The 20838-nt window shown below is 46.0% G+C and overlaps 1 protein-coding gene across 1 annotated transcript in view; it reads right to left on the bottom strand.

Moving 5' to 3' along the window:
* Positions 1-372: 372 nt before the first annotated feature.
* LOC144783059 (uncharacterized) overlaps positions 373-20838 on the bottom strand; it is a 69233-nt gene continuing 48767 nt past the window's right edge. Inside the window, exon 2 of the mRNA XM_078662230.1 lies at positions 373-4521. Coding sequence (XP_078518356.1) covers positions 685-3999 — 3315 coding nt within the window. The 5' untranslated portion in view covers positions 4000-4521 and the 3' untranslated portion in view covers positions 373-684. The remainder of the gene's footprint in view (positions 4522-20838) is intronic.

Raw genomic sequence — 20838 nt, 5'->3', positions numbered from 1 at the left:
GCCCAGGAGAAGCGGATGGGTTACTGTTTACTGCAGACGGTGAGAAAAATAAAAGTGGGTAGTCAAGATAGCACAAAAATGTGCTGTTATATAGTTATGCCCTCCAAGTGGTCGCAAAGCAATATTGATAATAGGAGGGACTTATGTTTAGCATCAGCAGCTGAAGGCACCTCAACACAATGGAATTGCATTCACACTTTTAAGACTCGTATGTACCTTAATTAAGTCTTTCAGGGACTGCAAGCTCATATTTCCCACAAGAAACTGAATAGCCTGACCCATGTTAAGAGAGATGCTGCCTGCGAGATCCAACCCCTTTCGACATTGTTTGCAAGATAATGCTGAGTAATCTAGCAGAACCGAGACATAACATTGTCAAAGAGTTGTCTTTAATTTCACAGTGTTGTTTAGTGCAAAAACCTGCCAGACTTGGTGCTCCCCCGGCTGAACGAATATGCAGCTTGTACCCAAGGCAGGCCCGTTTATGGACAGATACATTTAATACCGCATCCCCTGGTGATGGGAGAAGAGGAGCATGGCCGGGCAGAGCCTGGGGTGCTGCCTTTCAGTTAAGATACCTCTGCAGCTTGAAAGGACTCCGGGTGAGTTACATGCTCGGAATTCACCCCCTGAGCAGCGGTCTCTGGGCTTGGCACACAAGAAAAATGCTCTGCAGGTTGGAGACTACGACACGTGGAAATCCCAGTCCCAGTCCTGCCCCTGCTGCAGCTTGGCAAGGTGACCGGTTGCTGCCTGGATAGCCGTCTGCACAATCTCCGCAGCAGTTTCATGGAGGAACCTTTTTTCACTTTCATGTGAGTCCACGCTGAGATCGCTCCCCTCATTGGTGATGGGACTGGTCTGCCTACTAGCATTTTGTGGACCTCTGCCAGGCTGCAAGTTTTTTTCCAGACTGGTCACATCCACAGCTCCGGCCATTATATTTCCTACACTTTTCATTCTAGCCGGGCTTCTGTCTTTCCCCTCTGGCCTGAAGTCTTGGTGTGTCATAGAGCCCTCAAACATGTCATCTTCATCCTGATTTGTTTTGTTGGAGGTGCAGCTTGTAGGGGAATCATGAAGGATTTTGTGGAAATCCCCTGTGTGCACCTGGCCATCGCCTGAAGTGGTCTTTCTGTTATCCTTCTGCATGTCCTCTCCAGAGGCAGACTCAAGTTTCTGTCTTGCGCCTTCCCCCGATAATATTTGCACAGAACTGCATTCAAAAGCAGCGTCTGACATGACATGTGCTGAAGGGGCCTCTTGGTCCTTTCTTCCACAGCACTCCAAGATCTCAGCAAAGTCTTTGTGTGTGGTTTCTTGGGAGGAGGGATGCACACATGACGGAGGCGGAGCATCCCATCCATTCTGATTTGCTGATTCGTTACCACCATTAAATTCTGGGCAAGACGCCAGGGATATTGCAGCGATCTGAGTCATATTCACATAACCCTCTTGCATGAGATTATCGTTTGGAAAGTGTGATGGGTCTTGAACCCTCTTATTGCTGCTTAAACTCGTATCCTGGAGGTGCAGATCAGCAAACAGTCCACAGGATGTGCTGGCCTTTCCATCTCCTTGAACTGATTCTTGTTGCGAGTCTCTTGACTTAACTCTGCCTCTATCAGCATGATTGACCCTGGCAGGTGCTTCAGTGTTCACCAAGGCTTTACACTCATTGGGGTCTCCAGAGTCACTGTGTGCTGGGACCAACGGGTGCTTCATATCATGGACATCTTTGTACATTGCCAGCATCTTGCAATTGCTCTTAGGTTCGGTGATCTCACATGCTCCCATGAACATTTCTGTGACACAATTGTTTATCTCCTCTGTTTTATTTTCTAGAGAATACTGCATCGAATCACAAGACAAACTGTGACTTGGTGATACCTGGGCCTGCTTTTCACGGGATATGTGCTTACTACCTGAAATTACTTTGGTCCCATCTGAGGTTTTATTACCAGAGCCAACATCTTTAACTGATTCTACTTTATTATCTAGAGGTAATATTACCTGCTCCAAAGTGATGTTCCAGGATTCTGTGTGGTCTGATACATTTGTCGCAGTAGCATTGTCCTGATATCCCAGGGAACCAGTTACTTTTGTGTTAATAGCATCCTCCTGACTTAGTGGAGGAACATCCACATGGGAAGTAATGGGAGATGCTGTATTTTTCTCAGTAACCATGTGGTGAGATATAACTGGGCCTGATACCTTTGCTGCTGTGCCATCCTCTCGAGTAATTAAAGATCCTGATAACGCTTTTGGAATACCGTGATCCTCTGATGCTGTGTGTGATCCTGTCATTGATGCAGTAAAATCCTTCTGAGCTGTAAAGAGGTGTTCTGGTTTCTCTGTATTAACATTCCCTTGAAGTACCATGACACCTGCTGTTTGTGGTACCGTAACAATCTCCGGTTCGGCCATGGGCTCTGCTACAGTAACACTTGTTTGAGATTCCATGGTACCCATGAAATGCGGTGCACTAAAATCAGCTTGTGAAATCATAATACCCGCTCCAGTAACTTCCTTATGGCACACAACGGTGGCTGCAAGGTCTGCAACCTCCCAATCTACTGTTAGCCCTACTACAGTAACATCCTCACACACCTTAGGTCCTTCTGCCTCTGCAGTAGTGTCATCGTTCTGAGATACCATGGGGTCTGCTGTAGAAAGGTCTGCTAATGTTGCAGCATTGTTTCTGGTAGAGGGCGCAGTGGTCTCTACTATATGTGTTGCAAGACTGTTATTTGAAGAGATCGTGAACTTAGAAGCTATCTCTACTCTAATTGCGCCCTTGCTGGAGGCTTCATTGGAAGCATGTTTGTCCTCATAAACAGACTCACATTCGGTGTTGGCATTCAAGACCTTTGCTGTCTTATGCAGCCGATTATATTGCCTAATCTTTCTGAAAAAAGATAACTTTGAGTACGGTTTGGAAACTTGAGCTCTCCTATCAAGATCATCAGAAGATTCTGATATTGGTGTAGAATCAAGGACTGTGGATTCAGAATCTTCTTCACTGGGAGCTTCATTTTGTCTGCATTCTGACTCGGAATCGGTCATAAAAGGGACTGTCCTCCACGACTTCATTTTCATATACTTTCTGGATTTAAAAACCCCTTCAGACCCAGCTGCACCCTGTTTCGTGTGAGCTAGCACCACCAGCTCTTCTGTATTCCTTTCTGTTGTGCTGGTAACCATGGAGGTCTCTAGGGAGATGTCGAGGGTTCCTCCTTTTTGTTCCCATTGCTTCGGGGTATTACAATTGTGTTTTCTTTCACCACCAATTCTCTGTAATCCTTCACCTGTGTTTTCTGATCTCGTAACCTCTTGTTCTTGTGTTGATTGCCGCTTGGCAGGTGCTTTCTTTAGGCTTTGTATCTGAGGGTTGCCTTCCTTTCTTTTGCTTCTGATACCAGACCACCCTTTCCTCCATCCTGTTAAAATGCTACCTTTACTTTGCTTGACTAGCTCCGCAGGTGTGAACTGTCTATTATCCCTAGATTTCTTCTGGGGTGTTTTTAGGCACAGCAGTATGTTTAAAGAAAAACAAGGTGCTCTACCTTTCTTTTCTGACTCAGACCCTGCGTCTGATTTTGAACTGACAGAACATACTGTCTCTTCATCCACTCTTTTCTCCAATTGCCTTGTCCTGGAATCTTTAGCTTCTGATGCCATACCTTTTCCTTCACCTGACTGTTTAGCTTCACTTTCCTTACACCCACAAGGCGATTTTCTTTGAAAGAAGAGTAGGAATTTTCTGTGATGGGAACCTTTTTTAAGCGTGTGCCCTCTAGTTTGAATTTCATTTTCACAAGTGGATTTGAAACTGTTTTTTTCTTTGTCATCAACATTTGTTATATGGGCCAAATGTAATTCTTGACAATCACCCTGGTCAAGCTCTGTCTTTCCTAAGGAATGTGGCCTCAACGCAGCTACTTTTCCTAGCTTGGCCAGACTTGAAGTCAGTCCTGCAGCAGTGTCATCACTTGCCATTGAGGCTGATAAGGAAGGGCTAGTATTTATATTTTGAGAAACTTTAATGATCTCAAACTTAGGTTAGATTCATAAGGTTTTTTGGCAACTTTTCTCGTGACTTATGGTTGGTACTCCGTTCCAGAGGATTGAGGGAGCAGTACATTTTTGTGATTTCCTTGTGTCAGCAGCATGCCCAAGTTCTCCATTAATGTTGTGCTCTATTTTTCCTTCTTCTTAACTTGCTTTCTCCTTTTAAACTTGCGTCACCAAGGATTGTCAAGATGCAGACCCAACCTTTGAAAATTCCCCAGTTTTAGAAATTGCAATCTACACGGTGTTGTATGGCCAACTTTAAAAGATACACTCAGAAAACACTCCCCTTCCGTATCCTGTTACAGTAAAGAATGGTTGTCTTCTTTAGAGAAAACTTGAAATTATCTTCTGGTCCGTGCCACTGAAGAACTATTGGAAGGAACTGCAGACAGTCTTCGGCCATTCCAAGCAAAATTACTCAGGCTTTAAATATGCATGAAGCTTAACCTGAAGATAAAGAGTAAGCAGAATTACTATCAGTAAAAAGATTACACACTCAATTACACTCAACAGTGAATAGGTCCAGTACATGGAAATGTTTTCGTATTGCATTATACATTTTAAGGAGCTTGGAATCTGATTTCAAATTAATCAAGGGCTTCAGCGTTTTCTAGTACATTACCATTAACCTATGAGTTAGGTGTCCAGAGTCAGCATGTACTGAGGCCTAGATTTATCAAACCTCTGCATTGTCGTTGTGTCACGCAAAACGGAACAAGGACAACACAGATGCTCCAGTAATAATTACAAAGCCACTTGAGGTGCGATTTGCACTGTATTGCTTCACCTTGTAAAGAAACTACTTACGCTGTGTTGTGTTATATTTCAAACTGGGGGGCCTTCTCAAGGTGGCACATGGCGTTCCCTTTCAGGAAATGGGTCAAAATTACACGATTTCCCAGTGAGGTGTAACAAGGAGAAATATCCTTATTTCCCCTCGTTACGTCCTCTTTACATGTGTTCTGTGTTCTGCAGCACACCTCGAAAGAGGAAAATGCTTGTTCTTTCTTGTGCCGGAAGGTGTCCCTTCCTGCACAAAAACAACACTGCCTGTAATGCAGGCACCCTTGTACTATCGTGCAAAGGTGCCTACATTGGTGCTAGGCATCACACATGCGCCAGTGCAAGGAATGAGCAGAAATGAGCCATATCTTTATAAATTCGCAGCATTTCTGCTTTCGCTGTTTCATGCAACATACTGCAGCAACTTTGTTTGCTTCCCTGTGTTGCATGAAAGATTATTAAATATGCCTTGAGTCTTTTCATCTTTGCCTTAATTTCACTAATGCCTAAAACCTTGTTTTGCACTAATCTCTAAGTACTGTTAGCATAAGCTACAAAGACATTTTAGCCAAAGAATTAATTAGGCCTCATCTTCCAATAATGACATATTTATTAGGATGCGCATTCATTTTTAGGTTTAAAGCGATTCAAACATTAAATTATACTTACAAATCGTTTGAAAAGATTCTGAACAGTGCAGGGGTTTATGGAAAGGCTTGCATAAAACCTGAAGGAATTCGAAATTCGTGGCTGCATTCACCATTTAGCTTATTAAGCATATCGTCATTACTGAATGACTTGCATAATTAATTCCTATCCTCTGGACCAAACACACTTTTCACGCCAATAAAGTTTATGCACAGAAGCAACCCTAATCCATAAATATTTAAAACAAATCAAGTATAGAGTAAAATATTGGTCAATTTTGCTTGTGAAACACCTGAAGTCAGCTCCTGTGTTTGAGAGACTTTTTCTCTCATCTAGTGAATTTTGTACGTAGAGCGATAATACTTTGCCAAATCTCGTTCCAGATGTATCCAGGAGGGAAATTAAGCCATAATTCAAAAGATCACTTCTGTTACTCTTTGTATGCTTTCGAATAATGATCTGCTTCATTAAGGGCGAAATTTAAATGGTTTTTTTGCAGCACGTAGCTCAGTAGACCAGCATGTAACATATAGAAGCAGATGTCAATTTCAGTTAAGAATACGCCACTAGACACAGGGGAGCAGATTGATAACATTTTCATGCAGTGTAGAATAGGAACCAAATTTGCTGCTCTGCACTTAAGCAAACACAACACCGCGACGTATATGTTACTGCTGCCTTATTTGTCAAACAGCATCGCATAGGTCAGTGTCTTGTGACTAGCACAGGATTTGTACTGAAAGAATACTCTTCAGTGCAAATTTCTATGCTAGACAAACAATTAAGAATCTCACCAACTAGATGTGTGCTGTGCACTTCAGCATACATTAAATGCAAAGGTAATTTTTAGGACGAAGCCTACCAGACAGCTGCTTGCTAAAGACATTTTGGGGATATTTAGAGAGCTTCCCTGAGAATGCATTTCGCCCACACTACCCCTCCTTGTATTCTTCCACAAGTGCTCTTTTCTGAAATCAGGCCTGTAAACATTTTTCTCATCATGTCACATTTGCTGAGCAATCAAAGACAGAGGTCAACTGTCAAGCTCTGTCTTCCAGGGCAGTTTGGTATTTATTGTTCTTTCTCTGACTTCAAAGTGAGAGGATTTATGTGACAATCTTGCTATATACTGAGTGTAGGAAAGTTTTTTTTTCTAGCACACAACATTTAAGTTAACTGTGCAAGTATTACAGAATATATCAACATTTGGTTTGGAAAGCAAAATGGAAGCACATTTTTTGTTAATTCTGAAGGGTGTTGGAAACAAATACTTTGATATGATCAAAACAAATCAATACACTAGGTGATGCCATTTCCACACATCATTGTTTGTGCACTGTATAGTTTTATTAGTAAAACTGTATGTATGTGCAAATGTAATGGTCATTTCAATTGAAAATGTGTTGTCTGTAATGGCAATGTGCTGCTACACCCTGCATACTCCACTCTATGCCACTTCACTCTACTCTGCATCACTCTAGGTCCCTGCACTGTACTCTGTACCACTCCACTTTACACCACTCCACACCATTGTACTCTGCACCACTCCACTCTACACCACTTCACTCTATGCCTCTCTAATCCACACCACTCTACTCTGACAAAGCACTCTACAACACCCTACTCTACACCACAGCACTCTTCACTACTGCATACTACACCAATCCAGTCTAGGCAAATCCACTCTGTACAACCCCACTCCGTGCCACTCTGCAACCCTGCATTCTACACTACTGCACTCTATGCCAATGCACTCTACTCTGTACCACTCAATTCTGTGCCCCTGCACTATATGCCAATATAATGGATGCCATTCTAATCTACTTTGCACCACTGGACTCTACGCCATCGCACCCTACACCATTGCACTCTACACCACTCTGCTCCATGCCACTACACTCTACCTTGCATCACTCCACTCTACACCACTTCACTCTACTCTTAAACAATCTACTCTGAGCTACTGCACTCTAAACCCCTCTGCTCCACTCTATACCAAGAAAGACACACAAAAGAAGGACGGAATGATGAACAAATCAAACATTCACCCCAATCAAAAGATCTTGGTTAAATCCATTGTTCTTTTGCTCACTATGCCCCCCGAATTCACCCCAAGTTTAGACCCGCACATTTACAAATCAGTCTTGACCCTGCTCCTCATGGAAACAGCCTAGCTTGTTTCTGGTTCAGGAAGGACCTGGCCTGGCAGTTCTGGCTGGACTGTTCCCATGGGGCAGGGTCAAGACTGATTTGCATGTGGCTGGGTCTAAACTGGAATGGCGTGGTGAGTAAAAAAAACTATGGATTTAGGCCCAGGTCTCTGTACTGGGGGTGAATGTTTGACATTGTTCAGCATTCCATCCATCAATTATTCTTTTTGAATTTGCCACTCTATGCCACTGCAGTCCACGCCACACTACTTTAAAACACTGACTCTACAACACTGCACTCTATGCCAATGCACTCTGCGTCACTGCAATCTACACCACTGCACTCTACTCTGCACTACTGTACACTGCACTCTGCATCACTCTACTGCACTCTACACCACTCCACGCTGCACCATTCTATGCCACTCGACTGTACTCTGCACTACTGCACTCTATGCCACCCCACTTTGCACTACTCCACTCTGCACCACTCCACTCTGCACTGCTGCACTCTATGCCACTGCACTGTACCATGCATCACTCTAATCTACGCCACTGCATTCTATGACACAATACTCTGCGAACCTCTACACCAGTCTACTCTACTGCACGCCACTGTATGCCACTCTAAGTCACTGAGTCACAGAGTAGAGTGCACTGTGCTCAGTGCCACTGCACTCTACTCTGCCAACACTGCACTCAACACCACTTTACTCTGCACTGCTTCATTCTATGCCAATGCACTCTCGACACCACTGTACTCTGCATCACTCCACTCTACGCCACTGCATTCTGAAGCACTACACTCTATGGCACAACACTCCGTGCCACTGCACTCTACGGCACAATACTCTACACCACTGTATTCTTCACCTCTCTATCTGGCACATGCATCAAGATAGGATTTTGGGAGTTCTTAATTGTGAATATTAAGGATTCGCAATTAAGGACTCGCAAAATCCCATGCAAGTAGGAATCGCTATAATAATAGGGATTCCTACACATTCCTTATTTGTGACTCGCAAATTGTGAGTCGCAAATAAGGATTAGCTTCCCATTCATTCCTATGGGCCTACAGACCCATAGGAATGAATGGGAAATTGCGCATGCAATTTCAGGGTGCAAGGGTGTCAAAATGATACCCTGTTGCACCCCTGGAATTGGCCTGTGCACATATGTTGCGAAAAACACATGCCCTACGGGCATGTGTGTGCGCAACATTAAACTTTGAAAAATGCACAAAAATGCTTTTTTCAAAGGTTTTGCAAATTACCATGAAGTTCAACTTCGTGGTAATTTGCGCCCCCTGTTAGCGAAATCACTATTTTTTTTACTTTAATGCATTGCATTTAAGGATTCTCAATTTGGGATTCCTTGAATGCAATTGCAATTGAAGTAATCGCAATTTAGAGATTACCTAAATTGCGATTTTTGCATATGGGAAAAATACTGGTTGCAAAGGGCAGATTCTGAGAATCTGCCCGCTTGAGACCGGTTTTTCCTTTGATGCCCATGCCTATATGCCACTACACTCTATACCACTCTACTCTGCACCACTGCACTCTATGCCGCTGTACTCTGCAACACTCTATGACAATGCACTCGACACTAGTCCACTCCACTCTACTCCACTCTACTCTTCTCCACTCCACTGTATACCACTCTACGCGACTCCACTCTATGCCACACCAATATACAACACTCTATGCCACTCCACTCTACCACACTCTACTTCACTCTTGGCCGTTCCACTCTATGACACACCATGCCACACTTCACTACGCTACTAACTTTAGTCATGCTGAACAGCAGCCACACTGGTGTACAACATGGTTAAAACACATTGGTAAAGCCAATAGGTCTTGCATAAGAGAGAGCTATTGGCTTTGCCAATGCTTGATTGAGAAATAAAATAATTTGTCCTTAATTGTTTGGCTTTTTTAGTAGATTGGACTTTGCATCAAAAACTATGGGTGCTTGCACTATAATATCCCTTGACAGAAAGCGTTATTTGCACTGAGTGAAAAAAAAATGTTTTTGCTGGAAAAAAATGCGTTACTTACCTGTAACTGCAGTTATCCAGTATTAGTGTCTTTCATAGTTTCACATGCCTGAATCATTCCCCGTCGTCGAGACGGGAGCCTCCGGTATATAAAAAAGTAATGTCCTAGAGACATACATAGAAAAGAATAGGCCTAAGGATCTCACCTTAGTGTCCTATCCAGGTCCTTCTCCTACCTCGCCGCCAAGACTTGGAACTCCCTCCCGACCCACCTCCGCCTGACCCAGGACCACCTCGCCTTCAGGAAGCAGCTCAAGACCTGGCTGTTTGAGCAGTAGCGGACCCCCCCTCCCCTAGCGCCTTGAGACCCTCCGGGTGAGTAGTGCGCTATACAAATGCTTGATTGATTGATTGATTGATTGAAAATAGAGTAGGCCCAAGGGTCCCACCTTAGTGGCCTATCTGTGTCCTTTTGTAAAAAGGACCAAAGTAAAGAAGCCAACCAATCAGCTACTACCTCCTTCTAGAACCTTCCTGTCAGGAGCCTAGGTCTCTCAGATTTTCGTGCGCACCAAGCTAGGTAGGCGTAAACTTGTTAGAGAGATAGGGGAGTCCTTCCAGGGGAGGCGGGACGGTGCATGTGAATCTATGAAAGACACTAATACTGGATAACTGCAGTTACAGGTAAGTAACGCATTTCTTATCCAGTATTTGGGTGTCTTTCATAGATTCACATGCCTGAATCAGAGTAGCAAGCAATATATTATGCACATTTTTGATGGAACATCATATATGAGTCTGTAGATAATACATGTCACGCGACTGCAAACCACCAAAATGCATTGTCATGTAAATATTAGTAAAAGAATGTGCATACCAGTAAAGGATGGAGGGATGTCGGAAGGCTCACCTCACTGGAATAGATGGCGAAGCACTGCTCGGCCCACTGCTGCATCCTTCATCAGCTCAGTATCCAGGCAATAGTGCCTGGTGAAGGTATGCGGGGACTTTCAGGTCGCCGCTCTGCAGATGTCCAATACCGGCACTCCAGCAAACAGTGCCGCAGACGTGGACATGGCTCTTGTCGAATGAGCTTTGACTCTTGAGTCCAAAGGTCGTCCGGCCTTGTCATGGCAAAAGGTGATCGCCGAGGAAATCCACCTTGAAATGCTTTGTTTTGATAAGGGCATGCCTTTCCGTGGTCTACTAAAGGCAATAAAGAGTTGAGATGATTTTCGGAAGTGTTTTGTCTTATCAATGTAGAACTTAAGACATCTCTTCAGATCCAACGAATGTAGAGTTTTCTCGGCTACAGTGGTAGGATTTGGAAAGAATTACCTGAGTACCACTGGTTCGTTGAGGTGGAAGTCCGAGGGGACTTTCGGAATAAACCGAGGATTAGTTTGTAAAATGACTCTGTCCTCCCTGAACTGCATAAAAGGATCTTGAATTGAGAGAGCCTGCAACTCACTGACCCTTCTGGCAGAAGTCAAAGCCAGGAGGAGGGCCGTTTTCCATGAGATAAATTTGATGTCTGCCCTATGGATGGGTTCAAAGGGGTGCTTCATTAATTGGTGAAGGACCACATTGAGGTGCCACGACGGAGGGATCGGTCTTGGACGTGGGAAGGACCTGAAGAGACCTTTAAGGAACTGCTTTATAAGTCTGTTTGCCCACAGGGATGGACCCTTAGAAGTCCTGGTGAATCTCGAGATCGCCGCCAGATGCACTTTGATCGATGCGTGTGCAAGGCCTATTGTGCCAGATGTAGTAAGTATGGCAGCAGCTGCTGTGGAGTGATGTAGAAGGGGTGCAAGCCTTCTGCCACACACCAAGAGCAAAACCGCTTCCATTTTAGTGAGTAAGTTTTATTAGTGCTGTCCGCTCTAGCCTTTGCAAGGACGTCTCTGCACTCCTGCGGGATGTTTAGGTGGCTGAATTCCCGGTATTCAGGAGACAAGCTGACAACTTTAGAGAGCTCAGATTCGGGTGATGTACCTGTCCTTGGGACATTGTGAGCAGAGCTGGATGTTGACGCAGGCGAATAGGTGGCTGGGCAGAGAGGCGGTGAAGGTCCGTGAACCAGTGCTGCCTCGGCCAGAATGGAGCGATCAGAATCAGAGTGCAGGGCTCCGACTTCATCTTCCTGAGAACCCTGGGTATCAGTGGAAATGGCGGAAAGGCGTACGCAAAGACGTTGCGCCATGCGATGGAAAATGCATTTCCGAGGGTTCCTGAGTGGTGATGCCTGCTTGCGTAGCTTGGGCATTTGGCGTTCTCTCTCGTGGCAAAGAGGTCTATTCGCGGAGTTCCCCATTCCGCGAAGATGTGTTCCAGCACTTCCATATCTAGCTCCCATTCGTGGGATGAAGACCCCTCTCTGCTCAGAGCGTCCGCCAAGACATTGTCCTTGCCCGGGACGTACTCCGCTTTCAGCGTTATCCCATGTTCCAGAAGCCAGTTCCAGACTCTTTGCGATTCTCGAGATAGTGAGAGCGATCGCGTCCCCCCCTGTTTGTTCAGGTAGTGCATCGTCGTGGTGTTGTCTGTCTTGACGAGCACTGGGGAGTTTCGAATGCGTGGTAGGAAAGCTTGTAGAGCTAGGAAGACCACTCTTAACTCCAATAGGTTGATGTGGAGCTGGGTTTCCTGTTTTGTCCACTTGCCATTGATCTGCAGTTCTTGGAGGACCGCTCCCCAGCCTTCTAGGGATGCGTCCGTTGTTATCACATGTGGCTCTGCGAGAAGCAGGAACGGCAGTCCCTGTGACAGGTGTTTGAGCGATCTCCACCACTGTAAGTGGTTGACCATGGTTCGGGTGACTCGTATGCGGTCCTCGAATGATCCTGTACTCTGTGTCCATTGTTTCGTCAGCTCCTCCTGGAGTGGGCGCATCTTGAGGCGGCAGTGGGGAATGAGCATGATACATGAGGACATCATGCCGAGGAGGGACTTGAAGGTGCGGACCGGTAAAGTCTTCCGTGATGCCACTGACGTGGCCAGGGAGATGAGTTTGACTTTTCTTTCCTGAGAGGGGAAAGCCTTGACGCGTTCCGTGTCTAGAGTCGCCCCAAGAAATGTAATGACCTTGTTGGGTACCAGTGTCGACTTCTCGTGGTTGAGGGTCAAACCTAGACGGTGGAAAATATCCAGACAGGCGCTGGAGGATTTGGCTGCGCCGGTCGCAGATGGTGCCTTTACCAGCCAGTCGTCCAGGTATGGGAAGACCTGGTGTCCTTGTTGACGAAGGAAGGCTGCCACAGGGGAGAGGCATTTGGTAAATATCCGTGGAGCAGATTTGAGGCCAAATGGGAGGACACAAAATTGGTAGTGCTGCCCCGCTACAGCAAACCTGAGGTATTTCCTGTGCCCTTTGAGGATAGGAATATGGTAGTAAGCGTCCTGCAGGTCTAAGGACGTCATGTAGTCCCCTTCCTTTAGTAGTCCCAGGATTTCCTGGAGTGTTACCATACGGAACAATTGTTTCTTTAGGAACACGTTGAGTGCCCTGAGGTCGAGGATTGGTCTCCACTTTTTCCCTTTCTTGTGGATCAGGAAGAAGTGGGAGTAGAAACCTTTTCCTTTGTGGGTTGGTGGAACTCTCTCTATCGCTCCCTTCTGTAGCATGGAAGAGATTTCCTGAAGAAGCAATCGTAAGTGCCTGTGGGACCGTTTGCGAGGTGGTGTTGTCGGGGGAATTGTGACGAATTCTAGAGAATGTCCAAATTGAATGAGCTGGAGCCCCCACCGATCTGTTGTTATCAATTTCCAATTGTCTAGGAAGTGTGTAAGTTTCCCTCCAATTTTTTAAAAATTCAATGGTGGATGGGCTGGCCATTGACACAAGTCATTGGCGGTTGCCAGTGGGTCTTCTCTGGTTCTTCCCCCTGTAGTTCGAGTTGCCGTAGGAAGTCTGACGCCCTTGCTGCTGTTGTCGCGGTTTGTATTGCGTTTTGTTCTGGTTGTAAGAATAGGAGGACCTGTTCTGGTAGGTGCCTCTATAATAAGATTGTCCTCTACTTCTGTTTCCACGAAAGGACTGGTTTCGGAATTGCAGTGTTCCAAGGGCTTTGGCAGTGTCCGTGTCCTTTTTGATAGTAGATAAGGCCTCATCAATCTTTTCACCGAAGAGATGCTGGCCGTCGTAGGGCATATCAAGAATCTTCGTTTGCACCTCCTGGCGGAAAGAGGTGGCTTTGAGCCAGCCTTGTCTTCTGAGTACAGCAGCACCTGCTAGTTGCCTGAAACCGGTCATGGCGACATCCATTGCGCAGTCAATGAGCTCGGAGGCAGATGTTTGGCCTTCCAAGAGAAGCGAATGAGCCTCCTCTTTTAAATCCTCTGGCAGGTTAGATAGGTAAGGTGCAATATCTGCCCAGAGTTGCCGATTGTAGCGGCCCAGAAGTGCTATTGAATTCGCCACCTTCACTGTCATGGCCGACGTGGTGGAGAAACGCTTGCCAATAGTATCCAGTTTTCTGCCTTCTTTGTCAGGTGGTGTTGACAGAGGCGATGCTGGGTTACGTGAGTTTTTCTGTGCCGCTTGGGTTACCACAGAGTCTGCCTTGGGGTGACCTGTGAGGCATGCTGGCGCCGAAGAAGTCCCCTTGTATTTTTTATCGAGCCTGGGTACTACTACTGGGATTGAAGCTGGTGTTTGCATCAGTAGTTTCCCTTGCTTCCATATAAAGTCAATGATGGGAATTGACCTGGTTGTCTTTTTAGTTGGTTCCTTGAAGTCGTACAGGAAGCACTCGGTTTCCTGAGTTTCCATAGCCATATGGAATCGTTTGGCTGCACGCTCTACAAGGTTATGGAATCCACCGATGTCTGCGGGTGGTGATTCTGAGGACTGTGGTTCCGGGGAGGCCGGAGAAGGAGCGATATAGTCTTGATCTACATCTGGGTCTGACTCGTCGTCACGGACCTCGCCCTCTTCCTGGTCTCTTTCCTGGTCATCAGACGAGTGAATTTCTTGTACTGGCTCTTGTTCCCTACTAAGCACCAGTGGTGGCGGCTTGTGTCGGGACAAATGAGTGGGTGCGTGTACAGCAGTAGGTGTAGGCGTAGTGGGTTTCTCCGGGAACCGCTGTTTGTAGTCCTGTATTAAGAATTGCAGGTCTGATACAATGGCTGCTGGTAGGCACACCATCGGTGTAACCTGTGTGCGGACTTGAGTGTGGACTGACTGCTCTATATGTTCCACCTTTTCCAGTTCCTCATCGGTGCTTTGGCACTTGACCACCAGGTCTGATGGGCTTGTGGCTTGTGTGTATAACTCTTCCTCCGACTTCTTGCCTTGTAATAGACAGGTTGGAGGCAGCTCTTGCACCTTACTGGGTGACGTCCGGTCTGGCGTAATTGGCCTCCTCGTGATTTTAATGGCGATATGGGATGTCTGTGGCGGTAAGGTATCCATGGCATGAGATAGCAACTCAGACTCTTTCCATTTCCCTGTTGGCGTTGTCAGATGCGGCGCGGATGACGACGATGCATTACCAGGGGTCGTCGACGACTTTGTCAACGGTATCGTCGTCAACATTATCTTCGTCGACGGTATTTTCCCCGTCGTCGACTGTGTCCCCGCCGACGACGTTCTCGTCGACGTGTCCTTCGTCGACGGTATTTTCCCCGTCGTCGACGGTTTCCCTGTCGTCGACGTGTCCTTTGTCGACGAGATGATCTTCATCGACGGGATCATCGTCGACGGCTTCGACTTCGATGTCGACCTCGTCGTCGACGATAAGGTCTTCGTCGTCGATGGAGTGAATGGAATGGTCGACGACACTGGCATACTCGCCGTCGATGAAGGCGTCGTACTCGTCGTCGAGGAGGAGGCCGACGATTCTGTCGTCGTCGACACTGTCGTCGTCGACGTTGACACAGTTTTTTGCGCTGAAGAGATAATCGACGCTGTCGTCGTAAAGGTCAGCGGTTGCTTCCTGGTGACAGGAAGATCCTTGCCAGACACTGAGGTTTTGCCCTCTGAGGACTTCTTGAGAGTCTTCTTAGGAGGGGTGTCTGAGGGGCTAGGGGAAGTAACCCTTGGCCTCTTCAAGGAAAATTGTGAAGTACCAGAGACACTCTCACTGTCTTCTGACACCAAGTCGTCTGTCCTGTTCTTCAGCCTGTTCAGCCAGAGTAGCAGGCGTCCTTCTCTGTCTTTGAGGGTCTTGTTTGAGAAGGTCCTACATATTTTGCAGTCCTTGGGTTGATGGTGAGGGTAGAGGCAATACAGGCAGGTTTCATGCTTGTCCTCTACATGGAGCCTTTTCTTTCCACATGAGGAACAGGCTCTGAAGAGACCCTTTTTCTGGCCATCAGCCATAATGTAATAAGTTTGGTAAATTCGTTTTTTAAAGTAAGAAGAAGAAAAATCCTGAGGAGAACTCAGGTGGAGACTCCCTAGCACAACGTGCGGTAGAAAATCTGAGAGACCTAGGCTCCTGACAGGAAGGTTCTAGTAGGAGGTAGTAGCTGATTGGTTGGCTTCTTTACTTTGGTCCTTTTTACAAAAGGACACAGATAGGCCACTAAGGTGGGACCCTTGGGCCTACTCTATTTTGGTCCTTTTTACATAAGGACGTGGATAGGACACTAAGGTGAGATCCTTAGGCCTATTCTTTTCCATGTATGTCTCTAGGACATTACTTTTTTATATACCGGAGGCTCCCGTCTCGACGACGGGGAATGATTCAGGCATGTGAATCTATGAAAGACACCCAAATACTGGATAATCAAATAAATACCCTTGCAAGAGCAAAGCCTTAGTAAATCTGGGCCAGAGTCTGATATTGAAACACACTTTTGCACTCCAAAGGTACCCTTGACTTCAGATAAGGTGACTAATGGCATTGTTCAAGTGAAGTCCATGGCCATTTGAATAGGACTAAATTAAGCATGTGTCCCCTTCTAATGGGATTATCTCCCACATATTCAAGAAATGAACCCCTTCCCAGGTGCTACACTGGTATCAGAATTGTTTTATAGCAGTTCAGAATTTCTCGCATCAGGTTGTGTGGCATGGCACTAGCAAGGGCACCTCTCGCTATTTGCATAAGTGACACAATGCTGTTTAGATAATCTATCATTGTTTTCTCAAACTTTGCAGCAAGTCGCAGCTCCAATATGCAGACTTTAAGACCTGTGTCAACTGTTGCTGACACATATTGGTAATAGACTCTCATGTTTCATGCGACCTCTATCAATCAATGCACTCTAATACCTTGTATGAGATGGATGCAAAGTCATTCATTGCTTCATGAATAATAAAAATGATAGGGTAGTCTACTAATCTCATTTACATCGCACTACCTCCACTTCACCTGCACTACATGGCGTAGAACTATGTTTTTGAGGTGATTATAACATTATATTTGCCACTTATTTACTATATCAACCCTGTGTGAGTGAAGGGACACAGTAAACTTACAGATATCTCACCCACAACTGCCCTGCTGACCAGCACTAAATGGACCTGCCTGAGCCCTGCTGCTGGCGTGAGTCCTGATCTCCAAGAGGTGCCCTAGCAGGTCCTGGATCCTTAGCTGGAACAGAACAACATGACATGGAAACACGTCACATTTTACTTTCTGAAAATAACATGTGAAACACCATAATTTTGCATAGTGCACTCCTCCTACCAAACTGCAAGTACTGAGCTACACATGAAAATCCAGATGTTTTGGTCTCTTAACAACTAAGAGTGGGCTCTTCGCATCAGCAATGACCGCCACCTCTCCGACCAATTTGGGATTCCAAAGGTGAGCCGCTCTTTGCGCCAACAGTGACCGGCTCTGTCTCCTGCCAATGTGAAGCTCTAGCAGTGAGCTGTCCTTCAAGCTGACAACAATCTACTCGTGCCACCGAACAAAGCAAAGCTGCGGCTGAGGCTCCTTGGAATGTGAGAAGGGAAACTCTTCACCGGGACCAATTTGTTCACTGTATCCGAAACGCACTCCATTGTGGTCGATCAGAACTTGTGGCTTTGGCCCAGTCCAGTACGACCAGATAACCAAGAGTGGTCCTTTGTACTTTTTGCCACTAATTTCACTTGAAACAAAAAAAAATCATAATTCCGTTTTCTAATTATTTGATTGTTTTGTTTGTGTTGTGTTTTCACTTTATTACTGTTTGCCCCATAGAAAATTGCTGTGGTCCCTGCTGCGACATGCCCTGGACCTTGATAGGGGTTGCCGGCTGCGGGCACTCTCCACTTTTTGTCACCAATGGTTCTCCATGGCAGCCACCATAAGCACTCCTAGTTTTAAGATCCTCTCCTGGACAGTCAATGGACTGGGAGATAAAATCAAGTGAGGAATGGTCTTGCAATACATCAATCAACACTTGCCTGAAGTGGTCCTATTGCAGGAAAGGTATCTTCAAGGCAACACCTGCCGTGCCCTAGATAGGTGGGAATCCAATATGGTCACCCATGGGGGATTTATGAAGGGGTCCATAGGGGTTGGAATACTTATGCATATTAAGCTCTCCTTTATTGTGCAGAATACTTGGCCTGACCCACACAGGTGATAAGTTGGGCTGAATGGACAATGTGAGGGTACAATCCTCAACATCATTTCACTCTATATTCCTTCCAGACTTCATGATGCAGCTTTTGCAGACCTAGGCATGCTCCTCCTTAAACTCCCTGAAGATTGCTTATTGTTAGGGGGAGAAATTAATGACACCATTTGTGAGGCCAGTGATCAATAGCACCCTCATCACCCAAGGAAACGGCGTTGCCCACTAGCTGACCTTTTGTCAGTGATTGGCCTGGTCGACACATGGCGTACCCTCCATCCCGCAGCATGACAATAGATGTACCTGTTGGATGCATGTGGGAGCTTATAACACATTTATTGCATTCATACCCTAGCTAGAGATCTTTCCTGCTTCAGTGAGGCCCACCACCTCACCAGGGGCATCTCTGATCACCCACCCCTGTGTGCATCACTAATGGCCTCCCAGACCGTGGTTGCAGGTGGAGGGTGGCACTTAATCCCTGGTACCCTAAGATACCCTGCATTCGCGAAGGCATCTGAGAAGCCACAAAACACTACTTTCAAGAAAACGAGGGCTCAGTAGAATCCGCACAGATGCTTTGTAAAGCTTACAAGGCTGTCATTAGAGGTCAGGGTATGGCGCTGATAGCGCGCCACAAAAGCAAAAAAAGAGCCCAACTGGATCGTGACATCCCGAGGTTGTAATCCCAACATTTGGCAGACAACCAGGGCTATTTACACCAAGCACTATTCCCTAAAAGAGAAAGAACACAGAAATGTCCTGGCATAAGCTGCTAGAAATCATTATAGAGCCACTCAACACCGCCTAATTGAAGTGGGAGACAGGGCTGGTAGATTATTGACTTAGTTGGATAGGACAGGCGGTGTCTTGATGGGCTCTTGAGATCCAGAATGACAGAGACACATGGACTAGGAATAGACAGGGCAGAGGTGACACATTTGCAAATTATTACACTCACCTCTATTATCCGACACAGACAGCCGCAATTGACAAATCTCATGAGGTGCTTGCTGACATTCAGATTCCAGAACTCTCACAAACCGATAGATAAGCCCTAGAGGAGGATCTGACAGAAAGCGGGGTCACGCAGGCTATCTGTGACTTAGCATCTGGAAAGGTGATGGGCTCCTAATGATCACTGATATGAAGCATGCCACCTCTGGTGGGTGAGGGAAACCATCCTTTAAGGGGATGCCTTTTCAGTCTTGGTGTTGATACCTTTAGCCATACTTCTTTATTTAGACCCGATAGTTCTTGTGTGTTTGATTAATTGACAAAAGGGAGTATACCCTCGCTGGTCTCTAAACCTCCTCCAGCCCCCATTTTTGCATATTTCCTTTTTGTGAAACAAACTTTGCCTGTATGGATTGCCTCTGGTTTACATGGGATTGATGGTGGCCAAACGCAACATTACTAGGCTTTGGGGAGCTGATAAAGAACTGCAATTTAGTGACTGGAAGAGAGACATGGACTGGTGTATGCAAGCGGAGAGGACGGTCTATGAAAGTAAGGGTTGCCCGAACAAATGGACCACGATATGGGGAAATGGAATGTTTATTGAGGGAACCTGTACTCCTGTTGTGTGCGCCACTCTAGATGCTTAGGATCGGAAGCGGATGGACATCTTTCCTACCTAGAGGTTTGTGGGGGGGTGGGACGGGGGTTATTGAGACTCCAGAAATTGATTGAGAATCTACCACAATGTGCCAATGTGCATTCTACATAATGCTTGTATCAGAATGTCACCATGTTTCTTTTTGGTTTGTATGCAAAGAAAAATATATATTTTTAAAAACAGACAAAGGTATCTGCACAATTTAATCAGGGCAATCAGAAGCCTGTAGCTAATGGTAGTGGCTTGTAGTCTTAGCGGTATTACTTTCTGCAGTGAAGGGTAGCTTCCTGTGTTAGCCCACATTTAGCTGCTCCAGAGCCTTGACTTGATGTTTGTCAAGGTCTTTTAGTTTGATCTCACTATTTATGCTGGCCTTGAAGTTTGGAATCATGGCTTGACCATCTGTGCAACGTCTACAGTTACCAACTGCCGTGCTAGGCAGCAGAGGAAAAGGGGAGAGTTCCAGCAATGTTAGTGAAGCTGCAGGTCATGATTCTCCAACTCCTTGTGAGGTGGATGCTGAGCATCTCTTCAAACGCATCCAGGGAGGTCAGTTGGACCGAATATACCACACCCCTACTTAAAACAGGACTGAAGGGAGCACCCAAGTCAAGTCTTATTGTCAAGCCTCTAACAAGAGTAATACAGGAATTTGATGGGTTCTTGCTGCTTGCACACTAAAATACCCACTAGTAGCACCAATGATGACAGATACGATGAGGGTAATCAGGAAAATGGAAACCCGGTCTAGATAGCAATTGTCAGTGACACTGCACGTCAGTCAGTCAATATTCAAGCGCCAGGGCCACAAGCAGTAGCTCAGAGAGGGACAAGGAGAGAAAACTGCCACCTACTCTATTCTGAAAAGGGGTCCCTGCGCCAGATCAGTCAACCACAAAGATAGGCCTCTGGCCTACTCAGAGACATGTTTGGGAGCACACTAATAGATGGAGGTGGCGTTGGTGAGGAAGTCGGAGGGATCACAGCCGGTGTTCCCGACGCCTATCAAGGAAGAGACGGTCGAGGCCCTCAAGAAATCA

The sequence above is a fragment of the Lissotriton helveticus genome, chromosome 9, assembly GCF_964261635.1.
Source record: "Lissotriton helveticus chromosome 9, aLisHel1.1, whole genome shotgun sequence".
NCBI lineage: Eukaryota > Metazoa > Chordata > Amphibia > Caudata > Salamandridae > Lissotriton > Lissotriton helveticus.
Note: the sequence above shows the minus strand (reverse complement) of the source record. Positions and strands in the feature narration are given on the sequence as shown.